A 16,624-nucleotide genomic window follows, 5' to 3' on the forward strand; every position below is an offset into this window, starting at 1 on the left:
TAAGATAGGATGTACAGTGTACTCAGAGTGCTCTGGAGCAGATAAGAAGTACAGTGTACTCTGGGTAGCTTTCTTAAAGCTGCATAGATCTTTTAGGGGTGGCCGTTCACAATACCTCCGGCTTTCAGTATTTTTAAATTCTTAAAACACGCGACTTGTTCTTTAAAAAATCAAGCAAGAGTATTCGAATTCGTTTGTTTGGGCAGCGAGAGGCGTTTCCACGCAAGAGAGCCGCCATTTATTTTTGTAATTTGCAGTTGGAAATGCAGCTCTTAAGGCATCAAAGCTGACGGTGCAACTTTAACAATTGACGCCTGTTTGTGAGGCGCCGCTCTAACGACGTTAGGATGAAAGAACGACGACCCGGGGTTATCATACACGTGAATACATGGAACAGCGAGGCAAACGGCAGGGCCACAAGGCCACTCTTTAATGGCAGGCTCACCATAGCGTACGAAGCATGGGTGGTAGACCACGTGGTAGGTCCTTCGCTATAGTCGCTTTTTACGGCCGAGATTGTGTGAGTGACCGTGATTACGATGGTTACAGGGTAAAATCTGGAAAATAAAAAATAAAATGCGTTATCTCAGTCAGCCCAAGATCAAGAAGTGAAGCAAAATACCATCGCAACAGGTCGCCAACAATATGTGTCGCTGCTCTTTGGTTAACCGCCGCTGCATGATGCTCAATTCAGTTCTCGTTCTTAACGTCGTCATTATTGCAGTTCTTGTGATTTTTTTAGTCAATCCTTGATTATAATTCTCTTCCCTATATTCATACACTGTTTATCATTGCTATATTCACACCCGTGCAATTGCGAACACGTTAAAAAGAGACCCTAAAGCCACCAACCTGGAACGCAGCGAGTGAAAATGAGTTCTTTTAAAGCTCTTGCCTTCTACAGCAATATTTGCAAATTAAGAGGACATGGAAATCAACTCAAGTCCTTCAAGACATTTCTCTAGAAAAAGCGGGCTTCAACCAAGGAGCCCACAAATAAACGGCAGTGTTGAAATGTACAGGCTATTGCAACGAACGGAAATTAAGATGTCCTGAAGCCTTGAGGTGTTGTACACTGCAAAGTAATTTTAAGTGAGCTCTGTTCTCAAAATTGCTTGAAGCCGAAGAAGCTTCGGAACATTTCGTGGGCTGTATACTTAAGCAGAGTAAACACCCTCGCAGTCATCTCCTCTCCAGAGTCGGTGCGCGAACATTTTGGCTATGAAATCGGTCAGCGCATGTTCTAACGGGGGATAAAGCTCTGAGTGCAGATTTGGCTTTTTGGCTGCTCAAGCGTTGATATCGAAATGGCGAGAAATGGGCCCAATGTGTTGTTCATGACGGTTCAACGCGCTTAACTTTTTACAGTTACGCGCTTGACTTGTTCAGCAATAAGTTAAGCGCCTTCAACCATCATCGTTGATATCAATTATTGCTGGTTTGTCTGACCTTTGGTGTAGCCTTCTCAAAGGCACCACAAGTTGGCGAGTTTAGAAGATCCAATGAAATTTAGATAGGGACGCTTCATTTCAAGCCGTCCCCACGAAGCAGGCGTGATCCTTCGTGAGGCGCACGTACAGTTAGCTGATGAACCAATCAAAATTCGCACATATAACTAGTGATCTGTTCTAGGCACGAATTGCGCCTAAAAGACACACACAGGAAAAAACACACACACGAGGGAGACTGACAGAGCGCCAACTATCAATTGGTGTTTATTCGAATCAGTGTCGCTTTATAGGCAGTGTGCACACGTGCCTACAAAGAGTGGAAAGAGAGGACAAGGAGGCAAATGAAACCCTGCGCGACAAACCATCAGAAACGAAAGTAATTAAAAGCAAGCCTGTCGATTAATAATTTAAGCTTATCGCTCGCTCCGGACTTACAAGCATCTCTCAAGCATCGATGCTCTGTGCTCTAGGGGTGGATTCCGACTGCCACAACGACGAACTGGATCCAAGCCAAACTCTAATGAAGTGTGCCACATCCACTTGATGGTTTCCCTGAATGAACTCATCCTTCTAGCTTCTACTGCATCTGCTTCCTGCATAATAAGTGCGCTCACGGAGAGTCGAAACCCGATGGCTCAAAGCCCTTTCACAACACAAGCGAGTGATCTCAAGCAGCAGTGCGCGCCTACTATCCCAGCCACGGCAGGCAAATACACTTATGCAAGATAAAGAAGCATCCAAGTAGGAAAATTTTGATGCACGTTAAAGTTCGACAGGGGGCTGACAATAACAAGCAGTCATCCAACACGGATTTAGTCATGTTCCACAGTAGTCACTTAGCGATAAGAATCCTAAAATCAACTAAACGTTTCTTATACTCGCCTTCCTGATGGCCCCTAAAAAAGATAAACTAACCATATAGACACATAGCAATACACTGGTAAATTCATATCATCCCACGTGGCATACAATTAAGAAATTGCGCATTGATTTACAGACTTCCTTCCGCCGGAATTAAGGTACAATACTAGAGGCATGAATTCTGCGCTATTTTTGTCGGCCGTTTAGGAGCACGCTTGAAGCTGTGTCAGAGGAAAGGGATGATCGAATAACAGGAAGCGGCCAAAGCAAATATCAGCGTGACACAGGCTAGGTGCAGGCAGATCATAGATATATTTGAGAATGACATCGGCACGGCCTGTCTTGCTTCTGCGTTGTTGTGTAGAGAGGAAACGGCAAGCATGCGCAGTGCACAACGAAGCACCACCAGCGCTTCGTCGCCTGGGATCAGACTATTGTCTATTATATTCCGCTGACCCACCGTGGGGAATTCATGCGGCAGACCATTCGCCATCTTAATGAAATGTTGAGAGATCACAGAAAGCTTTAAAGATAATATCAGGCCACCACGAACATTGCCTGCCGAGCAGCTGAGAAAGAAAGAGAAAAATTGGATGAGAGGACGGTAGACCACCAAAGTACGGAAGGTTGGAAAGCTAGGAAATTTGTTCGCTAGCTCCCCTCCTACAGTGCTACTTTTGCCGGTTTTTTTTTTCTGCAACTAAATCGCTTCACCATTTGGCCATTTTCTTTTTTTCGTGCTCCGCTGCCCACAAGCAGAAATCGCAACAACCAAGATATTTGCAATTTATTTAGAGTTCAACGGAATGGCAGTTTTCAACTTTAACGCAGACAAGCTACAACAAGGTTTAAGGAAACACTGGACAAAGCTTATGTCGCAGAAATTAGGCTCAAAATTTAATTTTAAAAATGCGAAAACCTTCGTATATTTGCTCTGTTAAACAACTTTATCCCATACGAAAATTGCGCACTCCACTGTTTATCTTTAGAGGCAAGACAGAGCATCTCAATAGCTGCCTATGTGCTGAGGCGAACTCTTCCGGCAAACAACGGCTCGTGAACAATAATTTTCTCTAAGTGCCGAGATTAAGTCAATTTCTTAGATTCGAGCCCGATATTTGGAGAAAAAGTTTTTTGTCACTCAAAAGAATATTGTGAATTTTTCAACCAAATCTTCTTTCGCGTGGAATGATTCCGGTTTTGATTGATGGTTACCACTTACCGTTTGGTGTCAGATATCCGCACGTACTGTATGGGACCACTGAAAGGCACCTAATTTCAACGGATTCAGGCATCGCTCTGTACTCTTAGTTATTTTGTTTTTAATAGTACTGGCATGGAATATTAGTCAAGCCTAAGTCCTAACGACCAGCTCCTGTATTTATGCATGTTTCCAGCCGTAAAAAAAGGAAAAGTGCTCACTTTTGAATATATTCCAAGATGCTCTTTGTCTTGCTTGTGTCGCTTCTTTTTTTCACTTGGAATCCCAATGCCATGTGCGGGTTCTTGTTCTTTCCTAGCGCGTCTTGCTGTTTTTTAGCCTCCTGCAAAATGACCACATATGCTGGAGTCCACATTGTCCCGAAGACAAAAAAAAACCATGCGCGTATTGTTTCGCAGTTACAACCAGTCTCTCATGCTCGCAGCGTCTCCACGTTAAAGAGAACGGGGGGGGGGGGGGGGGGGGGGGGCCACAGGCGCCAGAACAGATGGACCGTCGGAGGCATCAAGACGGCAGCCATGCTAAAGACAGCTGTAAGCGTTTCTGTTCCCGCACCTGACTTCTCTTACCCAAATGCCCTGTAAAAGAAGACATGAGAGTCACGCGAATATTTTCTGTCGTTTTAATACTGTTCTTTACTACCTAAAAATAATCAGATGACTCTAAAGAAAAGCTGAAAGCAACTAAAGAAGGAGAATAGGAAACGAATCAGAAGAGTCGCTTAGCCACTGAATCATGCTAGCTCTGACTTTTCACTACTTTTAAGCGTGACCTGCGTAACTGAGGCATTCAAGGCAACACCCGAGCATAAAGCACGTGAAAGGGCAGAGATTCCGAAGGTTACGCGACAGAAAGTCGCCGATTCATAAGCACGTATCGTGCGTTTTGTCTACAACTGATGCTTCTTCGAAAAAAGTTGACGGGTTTATGAGCTTTTAACGTCCCATAGCGACTCAGGCTACGTTGGAGAAGACATTTAAGCTCCGCCTTAAGGGTATGACGCGATAGAGTGGGTTTATACCCATCTATGCAGAAGGTCATTCTCTACTGGAAGTCCGCCCCGCCACGGTGGCTCAGTGGTTACGGCTGCTAGTCTGAAAGACGCCGGGACGGCGGAATTTCGATGGACGTGAAATTCTAGAGGCCCGTGATTGCGCGATGTCAGTGCACGTTAAAGAACCCCAGGTGGTCAAAATTTCTGGAGCCCTCCACTACGGCGTCCCTCAGAGCCTGAGTCGCTTTGAGACGTTAAACCCCAATAAACCAACCAAATTAATCTGCTGGAAGTCCTCATGCCCCTCCTGCTGCAGTGGTGCAGCAGTTAAACGATGCGCACTACCCTGAGAAGGCAGGTGCTCCGAGTCGTGGGCCTTGTGCAACCTAGTGAGCGACCAGTCAATAATTTACCGGCCACTGTGGGCAGTTCGCTTACTATCCGATGGGCAGGCTGTAGCGACGCAGCATGGTCACGTGACCTAGTTGGCCCACCAGCCTTCTAGGTTGCTCTCTCGGCACCGCCTGCCAGTGTTGCGGTCGTGCTTTTTCGCTCACAAAGCCGACTATTTGCTGGGTAACGGGGCTTTCATCAGCTATTTACAGCGCTCCATATATTTAACATTATTTGTTGTGTTGTAGTCCCTTTCCCGGTTCTTCCTACGGTTCACTGCCTTCCTGGAGACATTAGGAAGCGAAGCGAAGATGTCTGCTGCCCTCGTGGCCCAGGCGTTGGCCATCTGCGGTCAGCAGTTCACTTTCAGGCGCAGCAGTCAGGTGCGAAATGAAATTAAACCGCGGCATATGCAGCTTGCTGCTCTTCTGTTCATCGAACAATTATGAAGCTTTGTTTCAAGCAAATATAGTCAGAGAAATGAGGTTCGCGCTAATTAAACTGTGCAACAGCGAGCTCCACAAATATACAAAGTGAGTCTTCATTAAGCGAAAGCGTCCCGTGTTACTGGTAGCGCAAGAGTTCTTAATCTTAGCTTTCGCCAGTGGTAAGCTCTCAACCTAGTGACCAGACCCAAATGGTAGTATCATTCGCTGTTAGCGTCTCATCACGCGCTACGCCTGCTGGTATGTTTAAATATAAAAAAATTACCACGGGCGCCACATTCCTGTCTTTAAATATTCAATAAGAAAGAGAAAGATGCACCGGATAGCTTTAAAAGAATCCCTATGTCGAAGAAAAGCTATGATAAGGAAGAGTGAAAACACTAACCAGCAAAAATCTACTTGCAAGAAGACTCTCCCAAATTTTTCGCATGACGTGTTCTTTATCTTAATGGAGGAACAGTCCCAGAACTGACAAAAAACTTGAGGTACACACAAGCTTTGAATGTTACGGGTCATGGTTGGTGAAAAAAAAAAAAAGTCCCGAGCGTGGACAAGCACGCTATGAAGGTGTCTTACACTAGCGCATTCATTCGGTTATCTTGGCCCCAGAAGCTCCTTTTGTGTTTTATAAATCACTCCACGCATGCGCAATCACTATATCGTTATGAGCAAAACCATTCATTATTAAAATTCTTACTAGCGGGTAATACTACAAGAGATGGTATTGATTAGCTTACGTAGAACTCTCTGTAACTGTCCAGCGGACATGACCGGATGGTTCGCAGAAAAAAAATAGGCAATGAATGCCTCGATTTCCTCTCCCATAAGCCTCTTCAAACAAAGCGGATGGTGCTACGTCAATTTCGTGACCTGGAATGCCGAAGACCTCGCCCAACTAACGAAAGGCAACAAAAACGAAACCGCTTAACCTTTTAATAGTTGTGCCATTATTACAATGTCTATCAGGTGATGACGAAACCAAAGTGTTTATCACCTCCCCATGCCCTGAAAGTTGCGGCTTCACTTATACGAGGTCTGTTAGAAAAGTATCCGACCTTTGACCGTAGAAAAAAAACTTGCATAACTGGAGCGTTGCAAACCTATTCACCTTCAAAATAGTCTACTTGGGACTCCACACACTTCTCCCAGCGGTGCTGCCATTGTGGGAAGTATTCCGAAAAGGCCCCTTTCGGAATGGAGTTTAGCTCAGCTGTCGTTGCAGCCATAATGTTCTTCCTTGTCTGAAATCGCGCTCCTTTCAATGGCCTTTTGATTTTGGGAACCAGCCAGAAATCGCAGGGGCCATATCAAGAGAGTAAGGAGTCTGTTGAACTACAGGAGTCTGGTTTTTGACCAAAAAATCTGGATCAAGTGCGAGGAATGTGCAGGAGCGTTGTCACGATGGGTGCGCCAATTTCCTGTTGACCTCAGCTCCGGGTTCTTGCGCCGCACAGCATCACGTAGGCAATGGAGGACATCCCTGTAGTACTTTTTGGTCATTGTTTGACCCTATGGAGTGCGTACTCGTGGTCTGCCACACAGAGGGTGTTAAAGAAAGCAGTCAGCATCACTTTCACATTGCTGCGCACTTGGCTGGCCTTCTTAAGTCTTGGTGACAGGGAATGCTTCCACTGTGACGACTGGCATCTGGTTTCCGGGTCGTACCTGTACACCCAAGACTCGTCACCAATGATTATGATGTTGATGAAGTCGGGGTCGCTGTTTGCGGAATCCAGCATGTCCTGTGAGACTTCAACACGAAGCTGCTTTTGCTCCACCGTGAGCAGCTTCGGCCCGAATTTCGCCGCAACTCTCTCCATGGCCAAATCTTCGGTGATAATGGAATGTGCGGAGAAATTGCTCATGTCCACCTCTTCCTCAATTTCTCGGATAGTCACGCGACGGTCCCGCATCACCACAGCGTCCAGTTCGGCAATGACCTGGTCATTTTAGCACGTTGATGGCCGATTGGAGCGTGGCTCGTTCTCTACCGATGTGCGGCCATCTTTAAATCAATTGTACCACTGCTGAATCTGTGTGCTGCTCATAGAATCGTCACCGAAAGCCGTCTGAATATTTCGAATGGTTTCCACTCGGCTGTCGCCCAGTATATGACAAAATTTGATGCAGTAGCGCTGCTCCTTTCACTCCGCCATTTTCCTTGCAATAAAAAACCGACGAGAGCACTGCGCACTGCCTCACTCAAATGCTGCGTCCCAGCGACTGACGCTATCGGCAGGCGGGAAAAAATTCCTGCATGCGCATGAAAGTTCAAGGTCGTCTGATGCAAGCGCGCTTGTTTCATATCCATCAGGTGTTCGCAAAAAAAGATAAAGTCGGATACTTTTCTAACAGACCTCGTATGAACGAGCGCGAATGACTCTGGAAGCTCGTGCTTTCTTTGCGCCTCTGCGGGTGTTGAGTTAGATTTAAGCTGAACAACGACGGCGAATGCAAAGCGACTCATTCTTCGCTTTCATGCACCTTTGAAGCCATCGCCTCATTATTTACCTGTTATATCGACCGAAGAGCACCTACCCTTTGACCGCTACAAGGCCATTGAAGCAGTCGGGCAAGTAAGAGCGACGAACGTATCGCAGTCACCGTATATTGTCTCTAAATAATGAAACTACAGTTATTCGTGGAGGGAGTCGATACAAGCCTTTCGCGCATAAATATTTTATGGCTTATCCGAACTGTCTTCCTCCCATAGATGAATTATTTCTTAGGACACTGTTCGGTGCGTGTCGCTGGTCTGAGTATGCTCCATTAGTGGTTACTTTACGCTGGACATCCATGATATTGACGCGACTCATTAATTTTTAATCCTCAAGAGCAGCGATCATTCGCTTGTACTCTGGCCATCCTCGGTGCAGTGTGGTAAGGTCATAAAAAATGTGCCGGCGGCAGCGTGCTGGTGAGCGCGACTCACTTTAACCGTCGGCTTTCGCCGCCTGAGAACGCCAAGAGTGAAGATTCGTTGCGCCACTGTAAGGGCCCGTGGAACTCCTTCCACGGCTGGCGCACGCTCCAGGGCTTCGCAACTACTTTTAAAAGGCCACCGATATTGCGGCGTATTTAGCTTTGTCACACATGAAATGAAGCAAAACAATCGCGCAGGAGGGTTAACACTACGTAACGCTAGATCCCGTCGCTTCTTCGTCCTCATTTCTCTTCTGCTAGAGCAGAGTTTGCATAACGTCAGTAGCCTGTCAATCGCCACGTTGAATTGTTCGAACCACTCAATGTGATGCGCTTTCGTGGCGCGCTGAAAAGTGACGTTGTGCGTTATTTGAGTGCAATCCCAACAGTCAGCTTCGCGCGTCGGGTTGAGCAACGCCACTGTTTGCTGATCAATCAATGTGGCGCTGTGTTACGTCGACGTCGAAGAACGGGAAACGCGGTCTTAAAAGCTGTCACTGCAAAATTCTCCAGATTAAGAGGATAGAGTTCAACGGCCTGTTGTCCAAAAAATCCGGCATCGGCGTTGTGAGCGAACAGTCACGGGCATGACTCTGGCAGGTGGTTCCAAAGGGCATTATAGGAGACAGGTGGACCACCTTGGTAACACGACCTCGCGGCGTCATCACAGCCTGCCCACCTGATAGTAGCAGTTAAAATTAATCATTGTTCGCTTGCGAAGACCGACCTCGTCAGCACAAGGCCCACCGCTGGAAGCACCAGTGTCATAAAATTCGGCGCAATTGTGAAAAAAAAAGAAACAAAAAACAGCGGCGCATGTCGTGAAACGGAGGAGAAGGTAACCCTGGTGAGCGACTAGCCTTATGCTCGTGGCTGCCCCCTCCACCACCGCTCGCCGACGCAGCGCGCGGGGGTATTGCCGTCGATTTTTCTAGAATATCGGAGATGCTTCTACTCGAAACCGGCGGAGAGGACGTAGCCTTGCGTGTGCTAAGACATGCCCTCCTCCTTTTCACTAGCGCGTCGGCAGCGGCGCCACGCCAGAAAGTTACAGATGCTCCTGGGAACCACTAATAAGAAGGCCTAAATAAGAAGGCCGTTGACCGCTGTCGGTTAGTCCAAGCCGCCGTTTAAGCTTCATCGAAGCGCGCCCGCTCGACTCCCGAGACAACACCACTCGCCCCAGCCGCGGTCCAACGAGGCAGCATGCGCCAGCCTGCGGGACGGCATCGTCGTTAACTCTGGTCGTCGGACTGTCGCAGTGCCCGATGAACAAACTGCATTTTGTTTATTTGCCGCTCTCTTGTTTTAGTGCACTTTAGGTGCAATATTTCCTTCGTATTGTAGTCTCTCTCGAGTTTAACTTCGCATGACTTGCATTCTTTTGTTAATCACTTGTATGTATTTGCACTAGTGATTGAGAAATCATCTGTGTCACCTCATTCCTGTATAAATTCTTTGGTTTGTGAACCTTTGGCTCCGACCCATTCTCGGGCTTGGGGCCTGCTAAAGCTGGGCACCAAACGACCAAAAACCTCTTGTCACTTGGGAGCTGGTCTCCGCTGAGCTTGCCACACTGAGTCGAGGGCATCTCCTTTGAGTCCGAGACCGCTACCCCCACACGCTCTACGGGTGTCTGGGAACTCGCGCAAAAGTGCGCGAAGTTGGGTGACAACCAGCCATCACAGGGCAGTGGGGCATCGCTTAACCGCTGCACCACTGCGCCAGAAGGGGTATGAGCATTCCCAGGGATCCAAGAATGTAAACTAGAGGACTTCTGCATATGTGGGAATAAACTTGAAACGTCATACGCTTAAAGCGTTGATTAAGCGTTCCCTCCAATTTTCGCCTGCGCGTCAGAGCAATGAACAGATTAATGGTATCAACATCCTAGGATCGATCAAATCAGCTCAGCTCTGCTTCCATGAGAGCCCATTACCTGGGTGTTGTTAGCCCCAGCAAACTTGCATCATATTCCTCATGGCCCACGCATAATCACGCATAACCGACGCATAATTAAGATAACGTTAAAACCACCTTTCAAGAAAGCATTAATCACTGACCTTGATTAAATCAAGATTGGTGTTTGAGGACATGAGATTACTGGCCGTGTCCCAGACGTGGAGGATGCCGTAGTGGTAGATGCCTTTGTTCCACAGATTGCTTACTTTTGACGCATATCTAGTGCCGTAACTCGCGTACCTGCGCATACATTAAAAAAAAAAGGTTCCCATAACTCAGAAGCTGCGGGATAGAGACATGCGTGACTGAAGCGAGGGCGTAAAGGCGCTGCTGGCACACACACAAGAATTCAGGACAAAAGCATTTTTGATCAGAAGAGAGTTTATCAGTGCAATTTTTTTTATGTATTGTACGATTTCATTAGAACAACCAATATATCCGCAGATCTTTTGTCGGCAGGCTTGAATTTTTTGTGACGAACGTTTTTGCGATCGTCAAGAGCATTCCCCTTTGGTTTTCTATACAAGCCTTAACTGCTTGATACGAGTGATGGAAGCACTGTCCAAGAGTGTTGGGCCTGAGGCTTCCTGCAAGTGAGCAAGCCTTCATGAAATGTCCCCCAGTAGGACCCTTGAGTGGTCAGTTAATAAAAAAAAAACCGTGGAGCGAGATCCGAAGCCTCCTTGGCAAGGTCGAAATCACGTCTCTAGTAGTCGAGGAAGGTTGGTGCAGGAGAACTGTCTTGGCGCAAGGAAACCAAGAGACCTCCCCTACTAGGGCGCCCTGGCTCGGAGACCCCGGCCAACGTCCCGGTGTCTCGAAGCTCGATTGGAGGCCGTTTGTACCCATTAGGCAAAGAGTGAGTGCTCGCTCTCTACGGAGGTTTGTGACCAACTCTGATCTATTCGGAAGAATTTCCACGCTCCAAATTTTCTCCAAATCCTAACGCAACTCTCATAACACCCGCAAGCATCCTAATTCAACCCTTTCTGCCCATCCCTTCAAGATGTACCCCCGCATAGGTCACTGGGTCCACTACCACGCTATTGCGCCGCTTGAAATAGGTTCTTCCAAATAATTTATTTTCCCGACTTCACGAGTGCCAAAAGCTGTTTGCCTGCCAGGGCATTTTCGTTTCTATTTATTTCTTGGTTAAGGCTGCCATGTGTCGCCAGTACAGGTAGGGGCTCGTACTTTGCAATATTTCTGACAGCATGTCCGTATCTGCACGTGTAAAACGATAAAATGCAGGCTGGACGAGACATCAGAAATTCATGTAGCGCGCTGGTAGACTTGAAGGAGGAAACGCAGTTTTCGCAGTAAAAGTACCGGCTCTCGAAGCTAGTGCACACCCTGCGTGCATCATCATCAACAGCAGCAGCCCAGCCGCGGCCGCTGCAGGACAAAGAGGACCTGGACGCTCTTCAATTACCCATGGCCTCGTCAGCTGCTGAAAATTACCTCTTCGAACTTCCTAATCTGAACAGCATATCAGATTGTCGCCCACTGCAACTTTCGGCCCTTTTCCTTGCAAAAGTACTGTATTTCTCTCGCAGATATTTGCGCGGAACAAGATATGGCCGAATTTAGGTGCGTTCGAAACGGAGGGACGGAGCCGGACACCTAAAATCTTGAGCACAGGACTCTGCAAAAGGTCTGCTACGTAATACTGAAAGCTGATCTGTGGAAGCCAGCTCTCAGACTAGCCGCGTACCCGCCGGCTGTGCACATACACAGTACTTTCATGTAACTCATTCTATTCATGTCGCCAAATGGCGGAGGTAATTTCGATAGATAGTTTCTTCCCATTAAGCAAATGACCAACCGTGACGTAGAGTGCTTCGTCTAATGTCTGAGAAATTCAAAATGAACGAAGCTGAAGCAGATCATCACTACCACGTAGCACTACCACATGTTGCTTTATTTGCAATTATTCCAGTCAAGTTGAGCGGGGATGTTCACGGTTTCAATTACTGGACAGCAACCTATGCAGGCTACGTGCCGACCCAATACTTCGCAGTGGTATTGCGGCACCTTCTTTGGAATATGTACGTAGCGCCATTTCTTCGAGCTAAAACGCTCGTCATATAGCCTGGTCCGGTTTTCGCTCATGTTTCACACTGTACCTGCATACTGCATGTTTCAAACTAGCAGTATTTGATTTTCAGCTACTTGGTTGTAACCAGACATAACTGACTTTATGAACGTGTCATTGCCAACGTTTTAATCTCACCTCATGTAACTTTCCAAGGGTATATTATCCTTATTCGCCCTCTTTCTACTGCTTTCGTTTGTTTCTGGATTGTTACGGAAAATAAACTTAGTAGGTAGTTGGCGCCAGACCTGTATGTATGTTCGTCATCATGTCTTCATGCCGGTTCACATTGAGCAATTACTTTTCCCCCAGTGACCTTTGGCACAGCTGTAAAATTCTATTCCCGGCGTGAAAATAGCGGGTGGCTGCAGTCAAGCTCTAACGCCGCGCTTTCACGAGGTGGGATGTGTCTGTCGCACATTTCTAAAGTTGGGAGCACGTAATGGGGTTTAATATATCAGAAATGGAAGAACGGACTGAGTGTAACGACAGAATCCTGAGGAAAGACAGAGGACCGTAGCAGCTGACATCACCCACTTGTCCATGAAAATTCAACAAAGGAGTAACAGCATAGCCGACGGTGGCACTGCGCTCTGTGCTGTGTCACTGCGCTCTATTTGCCCACGTCTCCGCCGGAGAACTAATGCATTACGAGGGGGTACCCAAAAGAAACCGGACTTATTTTTGTTTGAACTTATTTGTTCACATTTTAAGCACAGACCTTCAATCTCCTTCAAATAATTCCCCACTTGCAATGATACGCTTGTCGAATCTTTCATTCCATTTTTCAAAACATTGTTTAAATTCATCTTTTGTGATGCTTGACAGTGCCTCCGTCGTTTTTTTCTTCACCTCAGCAACATCAGCAAAACGCGTTACATTCACCTATTTTTTCATTCTAGGAAACAAAGAAAGTAGCACGGGGCAACGTCGGCAGAGAATGAGGGTTGAGGAATAGGGGTCATGCCATTTTTGGTCCAAAATTGTCGTAGAGACAGGGCTATGGGAGCAGGGGCATTGCCATGATGGAAAAACCAGTCACCCGACCGCCACAAATCTGGCCGCTTCCACCGCACACTGTTGCCCAATCTTTTCAAAACATCCAAGTAGAAAGCCTGGCTAACTGTCTGACCCTGCGGAACAAATTCTCAATGGACGACTCCTCTCACGTCGAAAAAACAAATCAGCATTGTTTTGAGGTTTGATTTCACCTGACGAGCTTTCTTGAGGTGAGGTGAATTTAAAGTTTTCCATTGGCATGATTGTTGCTTTGTTTCAGGATTCGATTCAGGAACACTTGAGTTGTCCCCATAGCATCGTCCTTGTACGTCTTTCTTAATATTTCAAGAGTTTCCATTCAACTTTTTTCGAGCAAAAATCAGAATTTCACCAGCGCACGCTGTTCCAGAAAATCAGCCATTGCAAAAACGACATTCACACAAAACAGTCGTCACTCTAAAACTCTGCCTAAACTAGTCTGACCTCCGTCAACGACGACACTCGGCTTACTGACTCTGTATGGATGGATGGATGGATGGATAGGAGCGCCCCCTTTGAAACGGGGTGGTGGCAATTGCCACCATGCTCAGCTTTTTTTTATTTATTATTTTTTTTTGGTTTACTGTGTTGGCAATTCTCATTAAGATTCTCCATCAACTTTGCCTACGGTTTCCTACTATTCTAACCTTATGCCACATCTCTGCTTTTCAGCCACCAATCCTCCAATCGCTTTTTGCTGACTTCCACTGCAGATTTATTTACATGACCATTGTTATCTTTAAACCCTAGGGCCTCAGAAAGAGTGACTGTGCCTGCATCGACATCCGGATGGATACCATCACATTTGATTATGAGGTGTTCAATTGTTTCCACAGATCTACCACACACTGCACATGTGTCATCTTCTTCGTTAAATTTCTTTTTGTAGCTGCGCGTTCTAAGACACCCTGATCTAGCTTCAAAAAGTAGGGCACTGCCTCTTGAGTTATCATAGAAAAATTCTTTCCTGATCTGCCTTTTCCAGAATCGATATAGTTCTACACTATGTTTCTTTTCCATTGAATTCATCCAATTTTTAACTTAATGTTCGTTCTATGCGCTCCTAGTGGCAAAACGCGGTACCACAGAAGCTTTGCCGACCAAAAAATTTAGTGCGGTTTCTTTTGGGTACCCCCTCGCACACTCTCTAAAGTTAGAGAGACTTTGTCCTTTTGTCCCACTCCTCTTTTCTATTATGGTACTAGATAGGCAAGTGCTTCTTTTATGATTACTGTTCTTATTACTTCATATAGCTTTTCGTTTTACAATGTGTTCTTTTTGTAACAAAATAAAAATTCCCAGCGCTATTTCTCTGCTGCAATGTACAACTAAAACAGTTAAGTGAGCACAACTTTTGTGATGCATGTAAATTTTAGTCTGAAGAAAATAAACCAACCGACCGACTCACCAACCGACCGACCAACCGGCCGACTGACTGGACTGATCAATCTTCATTCAAACATTCATTGAAAGGCGGAGCAATGCTTTCAATTCTTCCCAACAGCCGGGCGTAGTGACGCTGGATGAAAAAAGATCACTCACTCGTACTCGAAGGAAGCACCGTAGCCGGTCTTCGCACTGCTACCGGCCGCTGTCGCTTGCTTCACGAAGAGATCGAAGCTTGCCTGGTCGTAGGCGGCAAGGAAGTCCTGCTTTTTTGGGTCGTATCGGAGGGAGGTATAGTAGAGGAGGTCGCAATAGCCATCCGGGGGGTAAGACGCGGCCCACTGAGCCCGGTGAGTTAACGTGCACAGCACGAGGTCGTCGTGCGTCGATTCCAGCTTATTTGGCGCAGGCCGAGCGGTAGAGGCGGGCTCTGTAAGCGCGTAGCGCAGATGTACAGAAGAATCAACCGCACTAGTCATGCAATTTTGAAAAAAAAAAAAACATGCAGAATGGGATTAAAAATCTCTGTATGCATTCACAACATAGTACGGCACAACCACCCTTTTCATGCATCTATACTTCATTTCCCGCTTCGGTCCACTAGAAACCTCTCCTTCGGCAACTGCAACCTCCCTCCCATCCGCAATGTATATCGTGAGCGTTTAGTGCAGTCTGCTGGGGTAAAGATCTGGAGCGCGATACCCATTTCTCTGAAAACCTCGCACAATTTTGCTGGTATGCTTAAAAAACACTTAATTGAAATAATTCATTTAACCTGAAATTCATTTTTCGTGATAGGTTTTTGTTATTATGAACTCTGTATGTAACACAATAGCTTTTACTAACACTGAATGTTCGATAGTTCATTTTGCATGTCATGTTTTCAAAGCTATTTTCTTTCTTTTGCCTCGCCATATGTTATCTACTAGTGTTTAGACTGCATTGCTTTTAATAATGTACTACGCTTACGCTTTTCTGTATGAGTCCACCGTTTTTGAATTTGCTTTTACGTATTTTGTGTACTTGGGCCCGAACTAGCCGTTGGCTATGGGTCCAAAAAGTGTTTGTATTTACTGTAAATGAAATCGAAATAAATTGAAATTGAAATTGCGACACAAGCCACATCAGTTCTCTTGCGAAACAGCGCAAAGGCACAAGGCTAGAGGACGAGAAGGGACGATACACAGCGCTGAGCGTCACTGTAGGTTTCCTAGGAAGGCACCCTAGAAGTAGCGGAAGCTGCTGTTGATGCATATGAACTCTGTTGTGCTGCTGATGAGGCGACTAACACCGTGCCACTGGGTCTTCCAACTACCTGGCGGGTGGAACATTGCAGAAGCAGCATCGCGTGGTCCTTGCTAAGCCTCACTTGTCATTGCCATTCTGCTCTCAGGAACTTGCACATCCTTATACCACGGCTGACGGAAGGCAGAAAGCCCCCAAACAGTGCCAGCACTTCAGCAGGAAGAAGACGCTTTCGAATGCAAAAACCTAGCATTCTTGATTTGCACGAGGCGTTGGCGATGACAGGGACGAAACGTGACGGTTCATAGAGACAAGACCTGGCCTCTGGCCTTGTGCCGTTGCGCTGTTTCACAAGAAATCATGTCTGACCAACGTGCCCACCAGCTATTGTTGTAAAGCCGCATCAGAATACTCCTGCGCATTACATCCACACAAAAGCAGACTAAATACAACTCCATGCAGGTTTTCTTACCTCAAAAAGCGATTATATGCCTTTACTCGCTATATTGGCGTCTGTGCGGCAGAAAAATAAGCGCTCATTGATGACAAGATAGAATTAAAATGACTAAAATGGACCATTTTTTTCCAACACTTCATGCCTGTGAACGG

General features: G+C 46.4%; 1 protein-coding gene across 1 annotated transcript in view; it reads right to left on the minus strand.

Annotated features, from left to right (window-relative positions):
* Positions 1–16,624, minus strand: part of LOC149334162 (uncharacterized) — a 71,820-nt gene that overhangs the window by 11,335 nt on the left and 43,861 nt on the right. The window contains exons 7-10 of the mRNA XM_089556209.1: positions 14,927–15,200; positions 10,353–10,491; positions 3,735–3,856; positions 446–557 (exon numbers count right to left, since the gene is read on the minus strand). Coding sequence (XP_089412335.1) covers positions 446–557; positions 3,735–3,856; positions 10,353–10,491; positions 14,927–15,200 — 647 coding nt within the window. The remainder of the gene's footprint in view (positions 1–445; positions 558–3,734; positions 3,857–10,352; positions 10,492–14,926; positions 15,201–16,624) is intronic.

The sequence above is a fragment of the Amblyomma mixtum genome, chromosome 8 (genome assembly GCF_055824585.1).
Source record: "Amblyomma mixtum isolate Tamu chromosome 8, ASM5582458v1, whole genome shotgun sequence".
NCBI classification, from domain to species: Eukaryota; Metazoa; Arthropoda; class Arachnida; order Ixodida; family Ixodidae; genus Amblyomma; species Amblyomma mixtum.